A 25,567-nucleotide genomic window follows, 5' to 3' on the forward strand; every position below is an offset into this window, starting at 1 on the left:
AAACACACTCAAAACATAGGCAAATATATGTCCCAACAGATGCTCTGTGCCAGACAACGTTACAAAACCTCCGCGATACGCTCCTCCTAGTTCTGCGGGTTGGGTCAGTCGACGACCAAAACATTTCAAAAAACTCGGTGCGGCGCGGTGACTATAGAACATTAAATCAGCGTATGTCGTTGAAATAATCTGATCCAGATGAATGCAAGGCTTCACACTTCTCGTACCGATACAAAGTTTCCGTGCTAAATGCACAAGTAGCAATATAGCATAGCATTGTCTCCTCATCATAGTCGGGCCTTAATGTCATAAAAACAGATTGAGTTGACAGGTTTACGATCAATATGATTACTACTTTGAGATCATAAAACCAATAAACATATAATATAAATAATTGTTTACTGTCATAATAAAGAATGGGTCAGTGTTAGGAGAAGCCACGACATGGGGCTTGAGATGAAAGAGGAAAATTGACTATTGGTAGATAACTTGGAATCAATAGATTAGCGCACTTACTGTCCTATAGAACATCCTTGCTGCCAACATCCTTCAATGAGGGTGGGTGGAGTCCACAACACTTGACAACCATTTGGAAGGCTTTGTTCTACAAGGATGTGATCTAGCGTCCAACTCTTCAACCTCTTAGTGCGGGTCAGGTTCACTTCTACCTACAGGCACTGACGGAACTTCATATTCCTATCTACACACCACGTCTTCTCACTCTGCTTCAAAGTCAAATATCGCCCAGCTTGTGTGGAGGGGGGGGGGGGGGGGGGTGTATCCCCAGACAAATAAAATATCTCACCAGACCAGGGAGTTGCTTTGGTCTGCAAAGTTTCAGTTGTTTTTATTAGGACATCAAGATGAAGGCTGGAACTTGAAGGTGCGTCGTTAGTACTATAGTATCATAGGGCATTGGTCAGATGGTTGCTGCTTTATGACGGGGCTGCTAACCCTTTCATCCGAGGAGAAAAACTGTGAAATTGTGTTATGATTGGTCTGGCTGTGAGGTACTGAGGTGTTAGAAGAAAAGATTTCAGCTGTACTTGTGACGAACCTTTCACGCCTCTCTCTCTCTCTCTCTTACTTCTGGAAGATAGCACTATTGAATGGCCATCTCTCTAGTTTAATCCTCCTTAGGATTTTCTTTGAAATCGGCTGCTAACCCTTTCATCCGAGGAGAAAAACTGTGAAATTGTGTTATGATTGGTCTGGCTGTGAGGTACTGAGGTGTTAGAAGAAAAGATTTCAGCTGTACTTGTGACGAACCTTTCACGCCTCTCTCTCTCTCTCTTACTTCTGGAAGATAGCACTATTGAATGGCCATCTCTCTAGTTTAATCCTCCTTAGGATTTTCTTTGAAATCGGGTTTTGAACCCAAATGCCTATAATCCTTTGGATAGGACCTCATATTCCGACCCTCACTAATCTTGTTATTCAAAGGGTTAACATGAGTACAGTTGAGTTGTACTTTATGAAGGTTCTGCATGGTTTTTTTTACTTTATGGAGGTTTTGTGTTGAACATCACAGAGGGCGTTGACAAACATGTTCTCTTTATTTTCATCTTTATTTCTCGTTCGCCTGTCATACCATTGTTTTCTTAATGTTCTCTTTCCACCAACCCCAATAAATTGTGCCGAGAAATTGTTCTTGGGATAGTAATAGTAAAACAATGTCCTAAGTCCTATGCATTTGAAATATTTGAATGACGTCTGTTAAATATTTTCACGTGAAGACCTATTAGGTGTCCAACGCAATAGACACAATCAAGTCCGAAGTCCTATGCATTTGAAATATTTGAATGACGTCTGTTAAATATTTTCACGTGAAGACCTATTAGGTGTCCAACGCAATAGACACAACGGTCTGATTCGTCTGAAGTTATTCAGATAAGAAAGAAGGAGAGAAGGGAGGAGAATTAGAAGAGGAAGGAGAGAAGCAGGGAGATCTAATAAAAGACGATGAAATTTTTTTATTTTAATCGGAAGTTTGTTCCCGTCTGCTATTCTTAGTTTTCTGGTCTCTCTGTCTCACTCACTCTCAGCTCGGGGCCTAATCCTATATATGTACGGAGTTTCAAAATAAATTCACATGTGTGTACAAATGATGTACATACACATCAGTATGTGTTATTTATACTTGGGATTAGGTGTGTAATGTGGATTGTGTATGTAGTGTTCATTGAACATACCGGTATATACAGGATTCAAACATTGGAGGAACCCAGGCTAATTGTTACAAAGACTTTGAGAGCCAAAACATTGAAGGGTTTTAAGCACTGTTGAGTTGTGATTGTGGATGGATCTATGATTAATAGTAAATTTTTTGATAGAAATCAATCTAATGAACCTTCTTGGAATTCAGAACAATATTTCCTTAATTTTAATAACTTCATGCTACCACTCTGTATATACGCATATCAATGTAAATTGTCAAATAATTAACGTTCTCATTCCCCTTTTATTTGTTTTTAAATGAAGAAGTTATGCGTCCAGAAGGCTGTTCACATTTATTTCAGGTATTTTTACCATGATGAAGATCTTGATAATATGTACAAATAGATACTAAAACGTGTGGTGTTTCAAAGGATTTGAACACAATATTAATTGATGCCTAAAATCCTAATGGATTGCAAGGAAGGGTTTGTTGACCATCAATTTCTTTAATATGTTGAGCAAATTCCTGATTCCTATACCCAAACCCTTCATATCTCCTCGGGGAGTTTTGACAGATTTATTAGTGAAAGGTCCTCCCATGAAATGGTTGTGATAGAAAGGTTATTTATTTTAGGTTCTTTTATTGGTACCCTAAGAGAGTCTTTTTTGATAAGGTGATTTTTTCTTCTTCTTTCATTTATTGAATTTTTGATACGAAATAGGTAGTTAACGGAAGGTATTGAGATTTCTTCCTTCTTTTTTATGGTGGTAATTCAATCTGAGAACTGTGTAATTCATTATCTAAATATTGATTTAAAAAATTACACCAAAACCCCAAAGACGTGAGAATCTAATAGCTCTCCCTCATACTGGTGATGTCTGGCGGCATAGGGCCATGGTTGAACTCCTTCGGTATTTAATTCAAACTCAAGGCATAATATTCTAGCCGGACGTACACAAGTCAGATGAAATAAATAATACAAGTCAAACATAGAATATAAGTCAAATAATAAACTCTGAACAAACACAACAAGCGCGAATAATATTTCATTTGGCATAGATTGATATACAGGGTGCGCCCAATGTCCAGTTTGGCAACACTGCTAAGGTGTCATTCCGGTTCCTTATGTAAGAATTCATTGAGTTTTCTGTTTTCTGCATGCTTCTCAGTTGCTCTTACAATACCAAGTGCCTCCCTGTCTATACACAGCCGGATAATGCTACATGTTGCAGAATGCAGTGCTTCAAAGAAAAATAAAAATGTTAAAGTATATTGATAGTGTGGTTGATTGTACCACCCTGTACAATTGAATGACTCGAGTATCCGAAATCCGAATTATTCCGAATGCAATTTTACATTTTCCCCAAAGTGTTCTTTCCAAGTCTTCCAATTATTCAAAATTCTGACGCTGTGACCTACCTGTCCTAATAAATTAAAACCCCCGGGATAATAATTAGCTAGAATAATAAATTTTATTTAAATAAATTCACTTTGGTGTCTCAACTCTTGACTTATCATTTCTGTATTGTGTGATATAATGATTGTAAGTGTAGGATTTACAAGGGTGTCTTGTATACCTGTAGTTACTCGTAGCTTATCAATACACGGTGTGCCTGTTCAAAGTTTTCCGAAACTATTGGTTTTTAAGTACAAAGAAGAAAATACATATCTTGCTTTTCCTTGTTCATTTCCCAGTTTTGAACTTTTCAAGATATAGGACAGTCTCTAGCTTCTCACGAAGACTGAACCGATAAAAAAATAGAGGTAAATAGCAGGAGGATAATATTTTATGAAAACATAAAAGAAAGAAGCAGGCAGGTCTTGGGGAATATAGGATAATAGACATCCACGTATAATTGAATTATCAATATCTATTGCCAACACAATGTAAACTGTTCAACATATCTAGGCGTAATGATAAAATATTCTGTCCTGTAAGGAAACCACATGACACGACTTTTTTTCCATGGAAATCAAAAAGGCGTGAAATTTCTGAAAGATTCTGAGATTCTTCTTTATCGTAAATCCACAGACATAATATTTCGGGTGCTTGTTGCATGTTTACAATGTAAGGTGATGGTGTGAATACCTCCTATTGTTAAGCAGCTTAACACCTACACCCCCATGGATGTTAAACACAGCATGATTTATACGTTAGGACATATTTCTTTATTCCTCCCTCCTAGAATTTTGTCAACACCTTACACTAAGAGGGTATATCTGTCCCCTGTGAAGAAATTACCCGAATTTGTTTCGTCTTATCTAGATCTTAATTAATCTGGATCACCTTTGAAACTGAATCTTTTCTCCAAATCTACATACAGTTAACAATAGCTCGGTTTTGAAAAGGAGTGCATATGTAGGTATACCTAGTTACTTTTTCCTGTATTGGTGAAGAGATGTTGAAATGACATTGTTCGTCTGATCTTGGTTTTCAAGTGCAAATTTTTCTTCTCACGTCTCACTGTGCAACACCAAAATATCAATAATTATTAACTAATTAGTCAATATTTTCACCTACCAATCTATGAGTATTTCGCTCCATTCAACTCCATTGTGTTAGTAAAAAATCCACAGTTGTTGTTACCATCAGTGTCCATTTTTTCCTCTAACAATCAAATAGTTTCAAAATCCAAGCGCTAGTTTCTTTTCAAAATCTGGTCGTGTTAAGTTTTTGTATGTTGTTTGAAGTTTCTGGGATGTTGTTGTTCCTGGGATTGTGAACGCTTGATGACGGGTTTGTTCAGTTTGTTGAGAAGTAGAAAGGTGTTGATGAGACTGAGTGGAGTAATTATTTTGGGTTCAACCTTACCTGACTCAAGTTCTTTATGGGATGCTTGTGTGTTCTCCAGTTTCCAATAAGCTGAAAGAGCATTGTGGATTCTTTTGATAAAGAAATTTGCTTCTATTGTTAGCTGTAACTTCCTTTTGTCTTCATTTATTCAGTAAGCCTTTTCATTTGCAAGTGGGCTTCAAAGTTGTGATACCTACGTGTACAAAGTAATTGTAAAAACAAGGAGTATTAATTAGTTTCGAGTCCTTCAATTTCATTAGTTCTAATATCTTCTATAATTTCCTTTTCTTTATTAAGATTCTTATTTGTAAAAAAAAAAACCCCTTGCTGATGTTTTCTTGAAATCATTATACCAAGTCCTTATGGAAATGGAATGTAAAACATGGTGGGTTTCAGGCAGGGGGGTTTGACATGACAAGAATTTTGGGAGAGTATGCATGGGACTAAGAGAAAGATTAATTAACTTTCGTTGTCTTTCTGACTTTGGGGTTCTGTTTTGAAATTTTGTTAATTATTTTCTCGTCTTGAATAAGTTGGGACTTGTTGAATGAATCAGTAATACATATTTTTATTCTTGCTTTATGTCATTCTCATATCTAGGCGTAATGATAAAATATTCTGTCCTGTAAGGAAACCACATGACACGACTTTTTTCCATGGAAATCAAAAAGGCGTGAAATTTCTGAAAGATTCTGAGATTCTTCTTTATCGTAAATCCACAGACATAATATTTCGGGTGCTTGTTGCATGTTTACAATGTAAGGTGATGGTGCGAATACCTCCTATTGTTAAGCAGCTTAACACCTACACCCCCATGGATGTTAAATACAGCATGATTTATACGTTAGGACATATTTCTTTATTCCTCCCTCCTTGAATTTTGTCAACACCTTACACTAAGAGGGTATATCTGTCCCCTGTGAAGAAATTACCCGAATTTTTTTCGTCTTATCTAGATCTTAATTAATCTGGATCACCTTTGAAACTGAATCTTTTCTCCAAATCTACATACAGTTAACAATAGCTCGGATCAAAACTCCTTCTGAATCAAGTTAGTGGAGATGTCAAAACTCCTTCTGAATCAAGTTAGTGGAGATGTCAAAACTCCTGAATTCAGTATTTCCTTTGATTATTGTGATTCTGACTGATTTATACTGAACCTGATATATTATATTTCTGTGTGAACTGCTACTGATTTGTTGCGTACAATGTGTTATTTGGATGTTATTCACATATTGTTTGGTTTACGTGAACTTGCTTGAATTGTTCTGGTAGAAAATATCGGGATTTGAACCTGATATATTATATTTCTGTGTGAACTGCTACTGATTTGATGCGTACAATGTGTTATTTGGATGTTATTCACATATTGTTTGGTTTACGTGAACTTGCTTGAATTGTTCTGGTAGAAAATATCGGGATTTCTATGGTCACGATTTACAAGCTGGCTTAAATCCAGGAATATCTAATTCTATGACTATACTTCTGGTTTCCGTTGATTCTTGTCCGGTCTATGAGGCTACCTGCACACTATAGTGACGGGCATTACCTGCCTATCACTACTAGGAGATGAGTTTTATTATTAACATCCCATGTCTGTTCTACAGTGATTCAATATTTTCTTGTGGAAAGATCTATTCTGGGCGGAGTAAATTTTTTGATGACAATTCTGCAAAAAGTCATTTCTTTCTCTCCTTTTCGGTTGGAATAAATTGCGAATTTTTAGAAAAATGCATAATACGTCCTCAACTAACTAGGCGAGACGTTTGATTTCTAATTTTCTATGTATACCTATGTATGTATTGTTTGACTTACCAACATAATTATTTATAAGCTAATGTATTATTTCTTTTCTGTTTTCAGGTAAGTTTGTGTGAACAATTATTATTACACTAAATTCTGATACGAGATAAGCGTAGGATACACAGAAATGATTGGTTATGGTAAGTCTTGATGACTAGTCTGTATTATTTTGTGTTCCTAATGCACCAAAATTTATCTATTGCACAAGTAGTAATAGGAGCTTTGAGCCAGAACATTCATATAGTAAGTAATTAGCTCTAGGCCAATCTAGGCGGCACTTGTTGCTTTTTATAGGTACTTGGTCATAGTACATATTTGGGGTCTTCAATATTGACCTAATTCCTCATTCATTGGAGATTTGGCATTAGGCTTTACGTCTAATGTCAACCTGATGGTCTGAGTCTCAAAAGGAATTCACCTTTTTTAATCCATTTCATTTGAACCAAGCAGACTCAGATCGATTTCTATTAAACTCAAAACAATCTAAGATCTATTTGTTGAGACCAAGGAACCGTTGGTGTTGGGTGGTCATTGTGATAGCAACAGAACCTGGAGTAAACTCTTCATTGATGAGAGTGATTGATGAATGGATAGGAAACATAAGAAAACGGAATCCAAGGGAAGAAAAAGAATCAGTTGAAGAATATTTATATTTCAGGGGGGTTTGACATGACAAGAATATTGGGAGAGTATGCATGGGACTAAGAGAAAGATTAATTAACTTTCGTTGTCTTTCTGACTTTGGGTTCTGAGTCTCAAAAGGAATTCACCTTTCTTAATCCATTTCATTTGAACCAAGCAGACTCAGATCAATTTCTATTAAACTCAAAACAATCTAAGATCTATTTGTTGAGACCAAGGAACCGTTGGTGTTGGGTGGTCATCTGGTCATTGTGATAGCAACAGAACCTGGAGTAAACTCTTCATTGATGAGAGTGATTGATGAATGGATAGGAAACATGAGAAAACGGAATCCAAGAGAAGAAAAAGAATCAGTTGAAGAAAATTTATATTTCAAGGGGGTTTGACATGACAAGAATTTTGGGAGAGTATGCATGGGACTAAGAGAAAGATTAATTAACTTTCGTTGTCTTTCTGACTTTGGGTACACAGGTATTATGTTCAAATTTATCTCATTGGAAGACAGATGTAATGAGGATTGGAATTGCAAAAGTGAAGTTGGTACTAGAGGAAAATCGAGTTTGGACTGGAAACGGATTTAAAGTGTGAATAAATCTACATGTGATTTTTTTTAGCACTTGCCGCTTACGGGGCATTGCATCAAATTCTTGACATCCGCGCACCTCCCCGCACACTTGCTGAGGACAATGCGTGGCTTCACACACAAAGTTTTTCACTGACGCGTGAACTACCTCAATTAAGAGTTGCGTGTTTAACTGATTACCACATGGAACTAGTTATTAGTGGAAACACAGTTTAACTGGCTACTTATTAATAATAATTATGACTCTAGTGTGAATACGAGGGTGTAGTCGGTGGGTCTTGATTTGATAATCGGTATGGGATTTGTAGTATGGGACTTGTAGTATGTGATGGTATAGGGATAGGGTTTGTATAATAGGACAAAATTAGCATCCTGCACCGGGACAAGTTGTAAAGGAGGTGTTTGAATAGCTAGCTACTTAACTTGTTCCATTTGAGCCAGGCCAAGAGAACTTGCCTAAAAAATATCCACACCATAATAGAGAGAACATATTTTTTGATAAATAATCAAAACTGAAAATAATCAGAAATATAATTGATTAATCATAAAACCTGATTCAGTGGAACGCAAAACAAGCAGCTGTGTCAGTTTATGTATTTTTCCCCGCGATTTGGAATGAGCTGATAATGATTTAAATTTCTGTAGAATGTGTGAGTGTGTCAAATAATTTAATCGAAAGAAATATTTCAGCTTAATCTGTTGAGGAAAGGAATTTTGTAATCTTGGAGTAGAAACAACTCAAAACATGCAAATAATGTTCCAACAGTTTGCAGAACCGTTACAAATACTGGATAGTTCTCTAGTCTGGGGGTTAGGGGTTCGAGACCAAAAATTTCAAAAAACTCGGTGCGGCGCGGTGACTATAAACATTAAACAGTAATGTGTTGAAATAATCTGATCCGGATGATGCAAGGCTTACCTATCTCTACGTACAAAGTTTCGTGTAAAGCAAAGGTACAATATACAATGCATTGTCTCCTCTCATAGTGGGGGAATCGAAATTTCAAAAAACTCGGTGCAGCGCGGTGACTATAAACATTAAACAGTAATGTGTTGAAATAATCCGATCCGGATGATGCAAGGCTTACCTATCTATACGTACAAAGTTTCGTGTAAAGCAAAGGTACAATATACAATGCATTGTCTCCTCATAGTGGGCTTAATGTCCAATATATAACACGCTAAGTTTTTGTATGTTGTTTGAAGTATCTGGGATGTTGTTGTTCCTGGGATTGTGAACGCTTGATGACGGGTTTGTTCAGTTTGTTGAGAAGTAGAAAGGTGTTGATGAGACTGAGTGGAGTAATTATTTTGGGTTCAACCTTACCTGACTCAAGTTCTTTATGGGATGCTTGTGTGTTCTCCAGTTTCCAATAAGCTAGAAAGAGCGTTGTGGATTCTTTTGTTAAAGAAATTTGCTTCTATTGTTAGCTGTAACTTCCTTTTTTACTTTCTATTACTAACAGTATAGCGGAGCTATACTAGTAATGAAAGTATTGCAATCGGTCCAAATTTTCAAAATCGGGAAGAAAGAGCATTGTGGATTCTTTTGATAAAGAAATTTGCTTCTATTGTTAGCTGTAACTTCCTTTTGTCTTCATTTATTCAGTAAGCCTTTTCATTTGCAAGTGGGCTTCAAAGTTGTGATACCTACGTGTACAAAGTAATTGTAAAAACAAGGAGTATTAATTAGTTTCGAGTCCTTCAATTTCATTAGTTCTAATATCTTCTATAATTTCCTTTTCTTTATTAAGATTCTTATTTGTAAAAAAAAAAACCCCTTGCTGATGTTTTCTTGAAATCATTATACCAAGTCCTTATGGAAATGGAATGTAAAACATGGTGGGTTTCAGGACTTTCAGGTTTGATGTTTGTATGTAGACTTAAGAGGAAGAAATGTGCTAGGCTGAGTCTAATATATTATTTATAATGAGTCCTCACCTCATGTTTCCTCCTTTAAAACACCTCGGAGGAATTTATGTTCAAATTTTAAGTGCCTCGAAAATAATGATTATTGTTTTTAGATGGTACACTTCTCTTCTAATAAGAGTGCTTGTATTGGTACTCTAGGGCCTGGGCACTCCTTAGGATTAGAAATTGAAAACTGGATTTGGATACCCCGAATGAGAATTTTGACTTTTGAGGTTGAACTATGCACCTATTGGAAGTTGTCGGGTTTATTTGCACGTCCATGAGATGCACTTCACTGAAAATGTCAACCATATTAGCATGACATTTAACGACTCTATTAGTATTTTGGTTAAGATAATCTTAAAACATCCTTCAGGTAACATATAAGTAAATTCATAGAGTTACAGGTAACTTCATAGAGTTCTGTCCCATTGGGACATCCTTCAGGTACGGGTTTACGGACATTGTCCCATTCCCATCTTCCACCAATCCGAGCATTCTGAGTATTTCTGAGCACGATTATAACACATTGATAGCACGGGACACTGCACAGGATAACTTTCACGTTGTTACAACTCAACCTTATAGGATTTTGATTGAAAATTACGTCTACAGTAGGTAAGTAGGGGCAATTATATCAGCTAGTAGGTAGGCAAGTCTGGCAAGGAGTTGTCAGTTGTAAGGAGGGGCGTATCTGGTATGATTGTAATAGTCGCTCCTAATCTGTGATCGTAAGAAACGATTTGGTCCAAGTTCATAGAGTTCTGTTGAACTTATCATACTCGTAGTATTGACTGCGTGGTTGTTACTCATATCATTTTCATCAACAGCATTAGCACTTGACCTAAATGATCTCAGCCCTACACCAGAAAATCGCAGATTAAGGAGAGAATGCGCCAAGATGCTGAGAAATGATAGCTTTTTGTTTAGTCCTCAACTGCACAGGGTTTTAGGTTGAACTATGCACCATTGCACCTATTGGAAGTTGTCGTATTTATTTGCATGTCCATGAGATGCACTTCACTGAAAATGTCAACCATATTAGCATGACATTTAACGACTCTATTAGTATTTTGGAAGATAATCTTAATGAAGACAGTAATTAGATAGAAACTTTATGTCAATTCTGAATTTTATTGATTTTCAACACCTAATAATTTTATTGGTAGACTGGAGAAATCTTTATTGAAAATCGCAATCAGATAATCTTAATGAAGACAGTAATTAGATAGAAATTTTATGTCAATTCTGAATTTTATTGATTTTCAACACCTAATAATTTTATTGGTAGACTGGAGAAATCTTTATTGAAAATCGCAATCAGCACACATTTTGTCGGAAAGTTTTTTTTGACACCAATTTCATTGTTTGTCTGAAGAAGTCACCGAATAATGTTATTCAACATGAACTCCTGATATTAGCAATCACTATGTCAAACAAGCATACACTTGAGTAACATTGATTTCGAACAAATGGGAACACAAATGAAAATGACTCAATTCCGCTTCCCCATGCTATTGCTACCTCTTCCGCCATACTTTACGTTTCAACATTGATGCGAAGGAACAACCTGTCAAAATATTTTTCTAAGGAATTGGGAGCAAAATGAAATAAATAAAATCTGAGATGTAAAAAATACAAGATGTATTTCAGTAGAAAAAATTCTGTGCTCCTTTTGCTATCCATGCCCCAAAACCAAAAGAATTACATAATTATATTAGTGAAAGGTCCTCCCATGAAATGGTTGTGATAGAAAGGTTATTTATTTTAGGTTCTTTTATTGGTACCGTAAGAGAGTCTTTTTTGATAAGGTGATTTTTTCTTCTTCTTTCATTTATTGAATTTTTGATACGAAATAGGTAGTTAACGGAAGGTATTGAGATTTCTTCCTTCTTTTTTATGGTGGTAATTCAATCTGAGAACTGTGTAATTCATTATCTAAATTCTAAATATTGATTTAAAAAATTACACCAAAACCCCAAAGACGTGAGAATCTAATAGCTCTCCCTCATACTGGTGATGTCTGGCGGCATATTGTATATAGGTATTTTGTATTTTTAATTTCATGACTTCAAGGTCTAGCATCCTTTCCTCGGTTCTTATAGTCCTGCTTAGAATTTGATCAAGAGGAAATCTCAACCAAATGGGTGATGATTATTTAGGAAACCACAAAATTGCAGGTTGAACAACAAAACTATAGGATCCCTCTGTTGGAATAATTGGACATTATGTTGTATTCACGTAGCATTGATTTAAAAAATTACACCAAAACCCCAAAGACGTGAGAATCTAATAGCTCTCCCTCATACTGGTGATGTCTGGCGGCATAGGGCCATGGTTGAACTCCTTCGGTATTTAATTCAAACTCAAGGCATAATATTCTAGCCGGACGTACACAAGTCAGATGAAATAAATAATACAAGTCAAACATAGAATATAAGTCAAATAATAAACTCTGAACAAACACAACAAGCGCGAATAATATTTCATTTGGCATAGATTGATATACAGGGTGCGCCCAATGTCCAGTGCGGACGTACACAAGTCAGATGAAATAAATAATACAAGTCAAACATAGAATATAAGGCAAATAATAAACTCTGAACAAACACAACAAGCGCGAATAATATTTCATTTGGCATAGATTGATATACAGGGTGCGCCCAATGTCCAGTTTGGCAACACTGCTAAGGTGTCATTCCGGTTCCTTATGTAAGAATTCATTGAGTTTTCTGTTTTCTGCATGCTTCTCAGTTGCTCTTACAATACCAAGTGCCTCCCTGTCTATACACAGCCGGATAATGCTACATGTTGCAGAATGTCGGTTCCTTATGTAAGAATTCATTGACTTTTATGTTTTCTGCATGCTTCTCAGTTGCTCTTACAATACCAAGTGCCTCCCTGTCTATACACAGCCGGATAATGCTACATGTTGCAGAATGTAGTGCTTCAAAGAAAAATAAAAATGTTAAAGTATATTGATAGTGTGGTTGATTGTACCACCCTGTACAATTGAATGACTCGAGTATCCGAAATCCGAATTATTCCGAATGCAATTTTACATTTTCCCCAAAGTGTTCTTTCCAAGTCTTCCAATTATTCAAAATTCTGACGCTGTGACCTACCTGTCCTAATAAATTAAAACCCCCGGGATAATAATTAGCTAGAATAATAAATTTTATTTAAATAAATTCACTTTGGTGTCTCAACTCTTGACTTATCATTTCTGTACTGTGTGATATAATGATTGTAAGTGTAGGATTCACAAGGGTGTCTTGTATACCTGTAGTTACTCGTAGCTTATCAATACACGGTGTGCCGTGATTATCTTCAATCATTTGTTTTCTCTCTTTCTGTTCTCCATTCTCTTCATCTCCTCCCTCTTGGTTGATGATTTATTTATTATTTATGTTATCTTCTCGTTAGGTTGTAACGTTTCTCTCGCCTGTCTTGTTCTTCATATTTATCAATATTTAGAGTACCACGAACCGAACCGGTTCTAGTCAGGGTGCTAAAGTATCAAGTGCTCCTCTCTTCTCATCTTATCCATTTGAAATCAGATCAGGAATAAAAGTAATTTTCTGCATATCCAATGCTCCAAGTGGACACTGGGTATTTGTACCTCATACCGTTAGGGTTTTGGTAATTCCATTGAGTAGGGTTCAAATCAAGTACAATCCAGTGTTTTATTATTAAGTTACTATCAACTATTGGACTGACTGGGGAGGAGGATTAGAAGAGGAAGGAGAGAAGCAGGGAGATCTAATAAAAGACGATGAAAAAATTATAATTTTAATCGGAAGTTTGTTCCTGTCTGCTATTCTTAGTTTTCTGGTCTCTCTGTCTCACTCACTCTCAGCTCGGGGCCTAATCCTATATGTGCACGGAGTTTCAAAATAAATTCACATGTGTGTACAAATGATGTACATACACATCAGTATGTGTTATTTATACTTGGGATTAGGTGTGTAGATATAGGACAGTCTCTAGCTTCTCACGAAGACTGAACCGATAAAAAATAGAGGTAAATAGCAGGAGGATAATATTTTATGAAAACATAAAAGAAAGAAGCAGGCAGGTCTTGGGGAATTTAGGATAATAGACATCCACGTATAATTGAATTATCAATATCTATTGCCAACACAATGTAAACTGTTCATATAGCATGAAATACGAGATATTGATGTCCCAAATAATACAAAGATCTTCTTTGCAATGCGTTTGTGTCTATTGTCAAATTAAATTGCTTACATTGAACGGTTATTAAGCACTGTTGAGTTGTGATTGTGGATGGATCTATGATTAATAGTAAATTTTTTGATAGAAATCAATCGAATGAACCTTCTTGGAATTCAGAACAATATTTCTTTAATTTTAATAACTTCATGCTACCACTCTGTATACGCATATCAATGTAAATTGTCAAATAATTAACGTTCTCATTCCCCTTTTATTTGTTTTTATATGTATATGAAGAAGTTATGCGTCCAGAAGGCTGTTCACATTTATTTCAGGTATTTTTACCATGATGAAGATGTTGATAATATGTACAAATAGATACTAAAACGTGTGGTGTTTCAAAGGATTTGAACACAATATTAATTGATGCCTAAAATCCTAATGGATTGCAAGGAAGGGTTTGACCATCAATTTCTTTAATATGTTGAGCAAATTCCTGATTCCTATACCCAAACCCTTCATATCTCCTCGGGGAGTTTTGACAGATTTTTAAAATCTCGTTTAAAATGTTGATAAATCGCATATCTTTCTGACGGAGCCTTCTTTCTGCTTAAAATTATTAACTTCAAATATGGAAAAAGCAACAATATCTTCAAAAGGGATGGTTTTCGGTTGGAATAAATTGCGAATTTTTAGGAAAATGCATAATACGTCCTCAACTAACTAGGCGAGACGTTTGATTTCTAATTTTCTATGTATACCTATGTATTGTTTGACTTACCAACATAATTATTTATAAGCTAATGTATTATTTCTCTTCTGTTTTCAGGTAAGTTTGTGTGAAAAATTATTATTACACTAAATTCTGATACGAGATAAGCGTAGGATACACAGAAATAATTGGTTATGGTAAGTCTTGATGACTATTCTGTATTACTTTGTGTTCCTAATGCACCAAAATTTATCTATTGCACAAGTAGTAATAGGAGCTTTGAGCCAGAACACATCATTCATATAGTAAGTAATTAGCTTTAGGCCAATCTAGGCGGCACTTGTTGCTTTTTATAGGTACTTGGTCTTGGTCATAGTACATATTTGGGGTCTTCAATATTGACCTAATTCCTCATTCATTGGAGATTTGGCATTAGGCTTTACGTCTAATGTCATAGTACATATTTGGGGTCTTTAATATTGACCTAATTCCTCATTCATTGGAGATTTGGCATTAGGCTTTACGTCTAATGTCAACCTGATGGTCTGAGTCTCAAAAGGAATTCACCTTTTTTAATCCATTTCATTTGAACCAAGCAGACTCGGATCAATTTCTATTAAACTCAAAACAATTTAAGATCTATTTGTTGAGACCAAGGAACCGTTGGTGTTGGGTGATCATTGTGATAGCAACAGAACCTGGAGTAAACTCTTCATTGATGAGAGTGATTGATGAATGGATAGGAAACATAAGAAAACGGAATCCAAGGGAAGAAAAAGAATCAGTTGAAGAATATTTATATTTCAGGGGGGTTTGACATGACAAGAATATTGGGAGAGTATGCATGGGACTAAGAGAAAGATTAATTAACTTTCGTTGTCTTTCTGACTTTGGGGTTCTGTTTTGAAATTTTGTTAATTATTTTCTCGTCTTGAATAAGTTGGGACTTGTTGAATGAATCAGTAATACATATTTTTATTCTTGCTTTATGTCATTCTCATATCTAGGCGTAATGATAAAATATTCTGTCCTGTAAGGAAACCACATGACACGACTTTTTTCCATGGAAATCAAAAAGGCGTGAAATTTCTGAAAGATTCTGAGATTCTTCTTTATCGTAAATCCACAGACATAATATTTCGGCAGGTATTATGTTCAAATATTTATCTCATTGGAAGAGGAAGACAGATGTAATGAGGATTGGAATTGCAAAAGTGAAGTTGGTACTAGAAATCGATGTGTATGTTTGTTATTAGTTATTACCTATTCATCAAAAGCTTCCATTTTTCACTTTCCTTGTCCTAATGTCAGGCACTCACGCTCAGACTGTCTGACTAGGTCTGTCAGACAGTCTGAATGTGAGTGGCTGGAAAACTTCAGACCGTCTGAGAGACTGACGGTCTCTGAGATCTGAGAGACTGACTTGTCAGATTCAGACAGTCTGTCAGATGACTCATTCTACATCAGATTCATCATAAATCCAAACACATAATGAAATGTGTTGTCAAGATTACCTATCATCCTATCAAGAACTTTCATTCAGTTGAATATTTACACAAATTGGGAAATTTTTCTCATGCTGCCACCAGAACACGCAGGATATGACAAATCATAATATTGTGTTACACTGTTACATGCTGTACCTACTAAACATATTAATGTCTTCATTGTCATTGCACTAGTACTCAGGATCATAATATATCTATTGCTAGTGAAACCCAAGTTTCAATTGAAAATATTCATTTTCCCAATAGGCCTCTTTCTCACAGAAGCATTGATCCTCTGGACTTTGTTTTCTACTCCCAAAACTCCCTGGAAGTGATTTTACGTGAAATCTTCAAGCTTTGTTTCGCAGCAAGTTGAAGGTAGTCATTGTTTCGGTTGAATAATTGGTGGTTGTTTATTTAAAAGATGGGTTAGGTAGCATGGTTATTTATCAACAAAGCCGTTGTAGAAATCTCAAGCCCAGGCATAGATGTACAGAGACATAGGTGATCTAACCCCCAACACGAAAGACGGCTGGATTTTACCGGCAAGGACGGTTCATCAGGCTTGTCTTCCTCTAGATGTCTCATTCAAACAGACACAACCATCCTCAGTCCCAAGTGAAGCCTGAGTTTCAGGCTTTAACTCGATGAATTTTCATGATAAGTGATAACGTAGTATAGCTAGTGAATGAAAAACGTCATGATGCATAGGATTATAGTAAAGGTTCGATCCCCCTCTTACTGTATAAAAGATGAGTAACCCGCTCGTCATAAGTATTAGGATAGTATAGTAAATAGTGAGGTGCCTTACCATGCCTGAAGTAAACAGACTTGGAGCAATCATCAGATCTCTTATAGGAGGAGAAGTTCTCAGAATGAATGAGCCATATATATAATTACATGGCTATGGCTTGTTCCCAAGTCTTAGCTGAGCACAGACACACAACACCCCGACCACAGACCCTATTGAAATGAATTTAGGATTCACTCCTCTTTCTGCAAAAGGTTCGTTCTAGTTATTGTTTGATGATTTGAACTTTTGGAACTTGCATTTATTTTAATAATAAGTTTACTATGAAAAATGCAATAAACATGCACTTCCTTGTTAAAGTTGAACCTCTGAGGAGTCTAATGTCTGTTTTTAGCCCGTTCTTCCTTTTTCAAATTGGATGGTAATTTTTGCGCTAATACTAAAATGTCCCAGCCGTCTAAACAAGAGTTTTATAAATAAGATTATTATTAGCCTTATCTTGTCATAACATAGATTAGGTACCTAGGTTTAATTGATCACCTCTTCTCTCTATTGGAAAATCATCAAGATGATGTCAAGCATGAACAGTTTCACATTTCAGTCTGTCTCCTCGTGATTTGATCTGAGTTATTAGAACCGGTTATGTTTTTCTGCTTCACGTTGAATGAACCAGTTGATACACGGGCAACAAATTTTAGGGAATGTCTGTACCGAAACTTGGTCCGTTTTTAACGTGTTCTGGTTTAATATGAGCAAAAACTGTTTATAATGCTCTAACTACTGTATAAACACATCAAATTCTTTACATTTCAAGTATTTATGAATTGACAGGGTAGATGTAGATTATGTTATGTATATTGTATAACTTTGTTGGATATAAACATACGGAGTTGGAATTTTGGAATAAATGGCGATGAGGGTAGAAACACAGCACCGTTTGATGTTGTAGAGCTACAGGGTAGGAAAAATGACATTTCCGTAGATACATATAAGTGCTACCAAAATGATTAGCCAATCACCCTGTAGGTAGCAACCAGACACGTTAAAAGAATTACATGCCCCCCGGCAAGTTATTCAAATTCTTTACATTTCAAGTACTTATGAATTGACAGGGTGTAGATGTAGATTATGTATATTGTAAAACTTTGTTGGATATAAACATACGGAGTTGGAATTTTGGAATAAAAGGCGATGAGGGTAGAAACACAGCACCGTTTGATGTTGTAGAGCTACAGGGTAGGAGAAATGATATTTCCATAGATATAAGTGCTACCAAAATGATTAGCCAATCACCCTGTAGGTAGCAACCAGACACATAGTCTACATTAATAAAACTTTATGATGACTTTGTCTCTTCAATTCCTACAAAGTGTTCCACACTCGGATGGGGTTTGACCTATAGCCGATTTCACCAAACTTCAATCAAGCCTTAATTGAATCATTAAGCACTGATGGGGAATTAAAGTTGAAAATGTGTAGGATTTACAAGGGTGTCTTGTATACCTGTAGTTACTCGTAGCTTATCAATACACGGTGTGCCTGTTCAAAGTTTTCCGAAACTATTGGTTTTTAAGTACAAAGAAGAAAATACATATCTTGCTTTTCCTTGTTCATTTCCCAGTTTTGAACTTTTCAAGATATAGGACAGTCTCTAGCTTCTCACGAAGACTGAACCGATAAAAAAATAGAGGTAAATAGCAGGAGGATAATATTTTATGAAAACATAAAAGAAAGAAGCAGGCAGGTCTTGGGGAATATAGGATAATAGACATCCACGTATAATTGAATTATCAATATCTATTGCCAACACAATGTAAACTGTTCAAATACTCGTAGCATGAAATACGAGATATTGATGTCCCAAATAATACAAAGATCTTCTTTGCAATGCGTTTGTGTCTATTGTCAAATTAAATTGCTGTGCACAAATCCTATTTTGCAAACATGTCATTTTTTATCAAATCTAGACCCAAGTAAAACCATAACCACCTATTTACCTACAACTACATACACAGGTATTATGTTCAAATTTATCTCATTGGAAGACAGATGTAATGAGGATTGGAATTGCAAAAGTGAAGTTAGTACTAGAATCAAATCTAGACCCAAGTATAACCATAACCACCTATTTACCTACAACTACATACATACACAGGTATTATGTTCAAATTTATCTCATTGGAAGACAGATGTAATGAGGATTGGAATTGCAAAAGTGAAGTTAGTACTAGAAATCGATGTGTATGTTTGTTATTAGTTTTATTACCTATTCATCAAAAGCTTCCATTTTTCACTTTCCTTGTCCTAATGTCAGCTACTCATGCTCAGACTCTCAGACAGTCTGAATGACTTCAGACCGTCTGAGAGACTGACGGTCTCTGAGATCTGAGAGACTGACTTGTCAGATTCAGACAGTCTGTCAGATGACTCATTCTACATCAGATTCATCATAAATCCAAACACATAATGAAATGTGTTGTCAAGATTACCTATCATCCTATCAAGAACTTTCATTCAGGTGAATATTTACACAAATTGGGAAATTTTTCTCATGCTACAAAAAATAATGATTATATCCTCCCGGAATTCGAGGAAACGATATCAATAAATCAATGGAACAATCATTCCTCTTTTGTGCGGATTAGAATCTAGGGCAAAATCACAAAGCCTTCGGGGGGTATAATTCCGTACAGGATATAATGCATTATCTTGTAAGGTAAGGTAAGGTGAGGTGGTACCAATAGAATTGGATTCTTCGGATTTACGAGTATGTCGGAAATTCTCGGTGCTCGGTTTTGTGCTACAACCTTTTCTTTGTGCTTTGCATTATTTTCAATTGAAGACAGATTGTCAAACCCTTTTCTCACACTCTACACTCGGTACCGACATGACATGATGCGCCACCGAAATCCTTTGCTGCCACCAGCACCAGAACATGAGAACACGCAGGATATGACAAATCATAATATTGTGTTACACTGTTACACGCTGTACCTACTAAACATATTAATGTCTTCATTGTCATTGCACTAGTACTCAGCAGGATCATAATATATCTATTGCTAGTGAAACCCAAGTTTCTATTGAAAATATTCTTCATTTTCCCAATAGGCCTCTTTCTCACAGAAGCATTGATCCCCAGTGCCCTAAATCACCAAAGTATGGAAAAGTATGTACAATTCCATATTTCGATATGATTCGTCCAAATTCAAAATTCTGCTTTTCCATTGGCTATTACACTTGTAAGATACTTTTCCATACTTTGGTGATTTAGGGCACTGGACTTTGTTTCCTACTCCCAAAACTCCCTGGAAGTGATTTTACGTGAAATCTTCAAGCTTTGTTTCGCAGCAAGTTGAAGGTATTCATTGTTTCGGTTGAATAATTGGTGGTTGTTTATTTAAAAGATGGGTTAGGTAGCATGGTTATTTATCAACAAAGCCGTTGTAGAAAATCAATTAGACGGCTTTGGTCTCAGTTAATAAGTCGGTTTAGTTTAGAACTCTTTATCTGTACAAGGGTCTCCCTAGGACTACCATTAGGTTAATAATTGGTTTCTTTGGGAAAATATTTATCTTAAGGTTTTGAATAGGTAGTTTGTTGGTCTTGGATTTGTTTGGTAGTACCAGTTGTTGGTAACTACCATGTCCATATGGCACTAGCTCTCTCTCTCTCTCATCGTGATTATCTTCAATCATTTGTTTTCTCTCTTTCTGTTCTCCATTCTCTTCATCTCCTCCCTCTTGGTTGATGATTTATTTATTATTTATGTTATCTTCTCGTTAGGTTGTAACGTTTCTCTCGCCTGTCTTGTTCTTCATATTTATCAATATTTAGAGTACCACGAACCGAACCGGTTCTAGTCAGGGTGCTAAAGTATCAAGTGCTCCTCTCTTCTCATCTTATCCATTTGAAATCAGATCAGGAATAAAAGTAATTTTCTGCATATCCAATGCTCCAAGTGGACACTGGGTATTTGTACCTCATACCGTTAGGGTTTTGGTAATTCCATTGAGTAGGGTTCAAATCAAGTACAATCCAGTGTTTTATTATTAAGTTACTATCAACTATTGGACTATTTCTCTCGTTGCGTTAATTAACAGGAGAATTTGAATGGTGAAACAGAATTTTGAAAAAATGGCGCATAATCACTAATGATCGATTATTCTGATCAACCATATTGTTTGTGTTGGTGAAATCCACCATAAGAAGAAGAAAATAAGAACAAGAAAATGAGATAGGAGGCCCCTAAAATAATTCCTTCACCAGTCTTGCATTTCCTAGATATAAATGATTTATTGGCATTGGCAAGTGAAGAGGAAATGTTTTGAAAATTATGCAGACATTCTCGTAGGCTCTATTTTGATATTTTTCGTAGGTAGAGGAAACGTCCACTCTCTCTCATCGTTACTGTTTGAACTCTGGTGTATTGTAAGATTAAAACATAAAACCCTTTCATTAGACGGCAGACAACTTTGGTCTCATTATCTTTCCATTTCGATTAATCTCTGACTCAGGCCAAATTACCATTTTGCCGGTGTCTGTTCATCAGAGTACTGAAGAGGTTGTCTAGGTACGTTACTCTGGTTTAGAATCTTCTTCAGGAGTCCAAATTACCATTTTGCCGGTGTCTGTTCATCAGAGTACTGAAGAGGTTGTCTAGGTACGTTACTCTGGTTTAGAATCTTCTCTACGATCTGGTTTATTCTCGTTTTGAGTTTTCCCCTCAAGTTCAAGAGGTTAACGCTGTACGTTGCTATGTCTTCTATAAGGTGCTAGGTGAGGTGTTTTTTTTTCTTTTTTTTTGAGAGAGAGGAGGCAGTATATGAACTGCTAACGTCATATCTGACTTTCACGCGTGGCCTTTTTTGCTCTGGTTTCATCCAGCTCTTGAATTTATTGTCCTCATGATGCTGATTTTACCACCAGCATATGATGTGCCATACGGTGATAAATACAACGCACAAGATAGGAGATTCCTATGAATATGTGATTATGAGGGGGCAGACGTACTTAAGTTACGGACCTGACGTACAGGATATTATTCACATAAAATAAAATATTAATTAAATTAGATCTGCATAATTTAGTTTTCATACTGACGGTCTCTGAGATCTGAGAGACTGACTTGTCAGATTCAGACAGTCTGTCAGATGACTCATTCTACATAAGATTCATCATAAATCCAAACACATTATGAAATGTCTTGTCAAGATTACCTATCATCCTATCAAGAACTTTCATTCAGGTGAATATTTACACAAATTGGGAAATTTTTCTCATGCTACAAAAAATAATGATTATATCCTCCCGGAATTCGAGGAAACGATATCAATAAATCAATGGAACAATCATTCCTCTTTGTACGGATTAGAATCTAGGGCAAAATCACAAAGCCTTCGGGGGGTATAATTCCGTACAGGATATAATGCATTATCTTGTAAGGTAAGGTAAGGTGAGGTGGTACCAATAGAATTGGATTCTTCGGATTTACGAGTATGTCGGAAATTCTCGGTGCTCGGTTTTGTGCTACAACCTTTTCTTTGTGCTTTGCATTATTTTCAATTGAAGACAGAGTGTCAAACCCTTTTCTCACACTCTACACTCGGTACCGACATGACATGATGCGCCACCGAAATCCTTTGCTGCCACCAGAACACGCAGGATATGACAAATCATAATATTGTGTTACACTGTTACAATTGATCATCCAGTCTCCATTGCTCATACCTTATACTTCGTATTGTAAGTGAAGCATGTTACTATCTTAATCCTGTGGCTTTGATGATGAGCCCTAGACCTATCTATACTCGTAATACCAGAGTATTGCCACTTCTATGAAACAAGAAGAAAACTATGCAGTCAATATTACACATTTTGTACATACTCCTAAATCTTCTTTGTAACTTGGTTTCTGAAAACAATTGGCTGTTCTTTAGTATCATCTCAGGATGTTTTGGATACATGAGGCCACAGCACAAGGTTACGCCTAATGAAAGTTTTCCCAACTGATGTCCCTGTTTTATGCCTGCTAGGAATAGTTACATATGTGATTTTAATCAATGAAATCACGTTAATCAATGAAGTTTAATTTATTGACTTTCTGATACCAAAAATTGTTTGATAAGGTGGTACTTTTTATTACAAGTACTTGTTGCAACCTATGAATAAGTACCTGTCCAATTTCCTCATGAAATTTTTGAGGTCTCAATTTTCATTTTTCACCAAATAACAATCAATGAGATCTGACTGAACAGCAAGGAGCGGTCCATCATCCTTGAAATATTTGAACAAACAATATAAGAAAGAAAAGATAATTATCTAATGAATGAATCAATACGAGCGCCAAATATAATCCGCTCTAACTCTAACCCTTCCTTCACTCGAATTGATAAAACAGGATAACCTGGGTTGGGTTCTAAATCATTGTAGTATCCTAATCCAAACAGACCAGAAGATATTAGGAAAAGTGAAACAGGAGGGAAAAATGGAAAACTTATTCTGAAGTTAAAGAATTTCCTAGCAGATTAATGAATTCCGCCGCTGCCTTAGTTAACTGAGGAACCTGTCGCTTCTCTAAGGTAGAAAGGCTAAAGACAAGGAGTTTCCCCCATTTCCAAAATGAGGGTTGAGAGTGAGACTCGAAATCAATGGTGTATTTGAGAGGAAGATTCGTCTCTCTTCGTTTTCGATTTGTCGTTTTAAAGCAATTTCCAGGTTTCTTCGAGAGATACACAGACAAGGGTTAATTGTCCAGAACAGAGTATGGTTTGTTGAAAAGTCGATAATTATAACGTATAGAGCAGGTGTGCACAAACTGCGGCCCGCCAGCTCCTTTTGTGCGGCCCACGAGCTCATTTCGATTTTTAAGAAAAAATCAAAAACGAAAGACATTTAAAAAATGTGAAGAAAATAAAAATGTGTCAAGAGGATTTTTATTATTATTTTGAAAGGTTATTGATCAAATTCTTCAAAAATTTCGCCTGCGGCGCTCTACTTCATTTTGCTCCTTTTAGCAGAGATTCAATGTGGAGAAAAAATGTGTAGAAGAGGATCTAAGAATTAGGTAGGTGCCTCAAAAATTAATTATTGACAAGCTTCAGGTTTAAACTTTGTGAAAAAATTGCCTGCGGCATAGTAGATTTTGAACTTTGATCCGGCTGCTTTTCTGAAAGGTGGAACAAAATTTTCAGAAAATTGCCTTCGGCGTAATAATTTAATTTCTGATTTTTGTGTGGTAAATTAGTTAAAAAAATATGTAAAAAGTGATGAGCTTCGGACATATTGTTTATTTTTGAAAAAAATCTAAAAAAAAAAACTTATACTTCGTATTGTAAGTGAAGCATGTTACTATCTTAATCCTGTGGCTTTGATGATGAGCCCTAGACCTATCTATACTCGTACTACCAGAGTATTGCTACTTCTATGAAACAAGAAGAAAACTATGCAGTCAATAATACACATTTTGTACATACTCCTAAATCTTCTTTGTAACTTGGTTTCTGAAAACAATTGGCTGTTCTTTAGTATCATCTCACAATGTTTTGGGTACATGAGGCCGCAGCACAAGGTTACGCTTAATGAAAGTTTTCCCAACTGATGTCCCTGTTTTATGCCTGCTAGGAATAGTTACATATGTAATTTTAATCAATGAAATCACGTTAGTCAATGAAGTTTAATTTATTGACTTTCTGATACCAAAAATTGTTTGATAAGGTGGTACTTTTTACTACAAGTATACTTGTTGCAACCTATAGTACCTGTCCAATTTCCTCATGAAATTTTTGAGATCTCAATTTTCATTTTTCACCAAATAACAATCAATGAGATCTGACTGAACAGCAAGGAGCGGTCCATCATCCTTAAAATATTTGAACAAACAATATAAGAAAGAAAAGATAATTATCTAATCTAATGAATGAATCAATACGAGCGCCAAATATAATCCGCTCTAACTCTAACCCTTCCTTCACTCGATTTGATAAAATAGGATAACCTGGGTTGGGTTCTAAATCATTGTAGTATCCTAATCCAAACAGACCGATTTCCAGGTTTCTTCAAGGGATACACAGGCAACAGGATAACCTGGGTTGGGTTCTAAATCATTGTAGTATCCTAATCCAAACAGACCGATTTCCAGGTTTCTTCAAGGGATACACAGGCAAGGGTTAATTGTGCAGAACAGAGTATGGTTTGTTGAAAAGTTGATAATTATAACGTATAGAGCAGGTGTGCACAAACTGCGGCCCCCCAGCTCCTTAACCCTCCCCCCCCAAGATCAGATGCCATCTACAAATGAATGCGGCCCGCGGCCAACCTTATAAGGTCCAATGCGGCCCGCGGTCACTTTGAGTTTGTGCACCCCTGGTATAGAATTTGGAGTAAACACTATACAGTCTCTCCAACCTATTTCCAGTGAAACCAACATGAGATGAACCCAACCCTCTAGTCCATCAGGCTCGGATGTGTAGAGACACATGTGACCCAACCCTCAAGCCCTATTTTAGAGAATTATCTTTTGTCATTAGATCTGTCCATGATATTCCT

The 25,567-nt window shown here is 36.1% G+C and overlaps 1 protein-coding gene across 2 annotated transcripts in view; it reads left to right on the top strand.

Annotated features, from left to right (window-relative positions):
• Positions 1–15,178, top strand: part of LOC103521527 (protein pangolin, isoforms A/H/I/S-like) — a 98,107-nt gene extending 82,929 nt beyond the window's left edge. The window contains exon 4 of one of the 2 annotated variants that reach the window (XM_026832231.1): positions 14,900–15,178. In XM_026832231.1, coding sequence (XP_026688032.1) covers positions 14,900–14,932 — 33 coding nt within the window. In that variant the 3' untranslated portion in view covers positions 14,933–15,178. Of the gene's footprint in view, positions 1–6,815; positions 6,944–14,899 lie in introns of those variants that run through there. The other variant, XM_026832228.1, reaches the window with a different exon arrangement.
• Positions 15,179–25,567: the final 10,389 nt, after the last annotated feature.

Source organism: Diaphorina citri, unplaced genomic scaffold (assembly GCF_000475195.1).
Source record: "Diaphorina citri unplaced genomic scaffold, Diaci psyllid genome assembly version 1.1 scaffold75, whole genome shotgun sequence".
NCBI lineage: Eukaryota > Metazoa > Arthropoda > Insecta > Hemiptera > Psyllidae > Diaphorina > Diaphorina citri.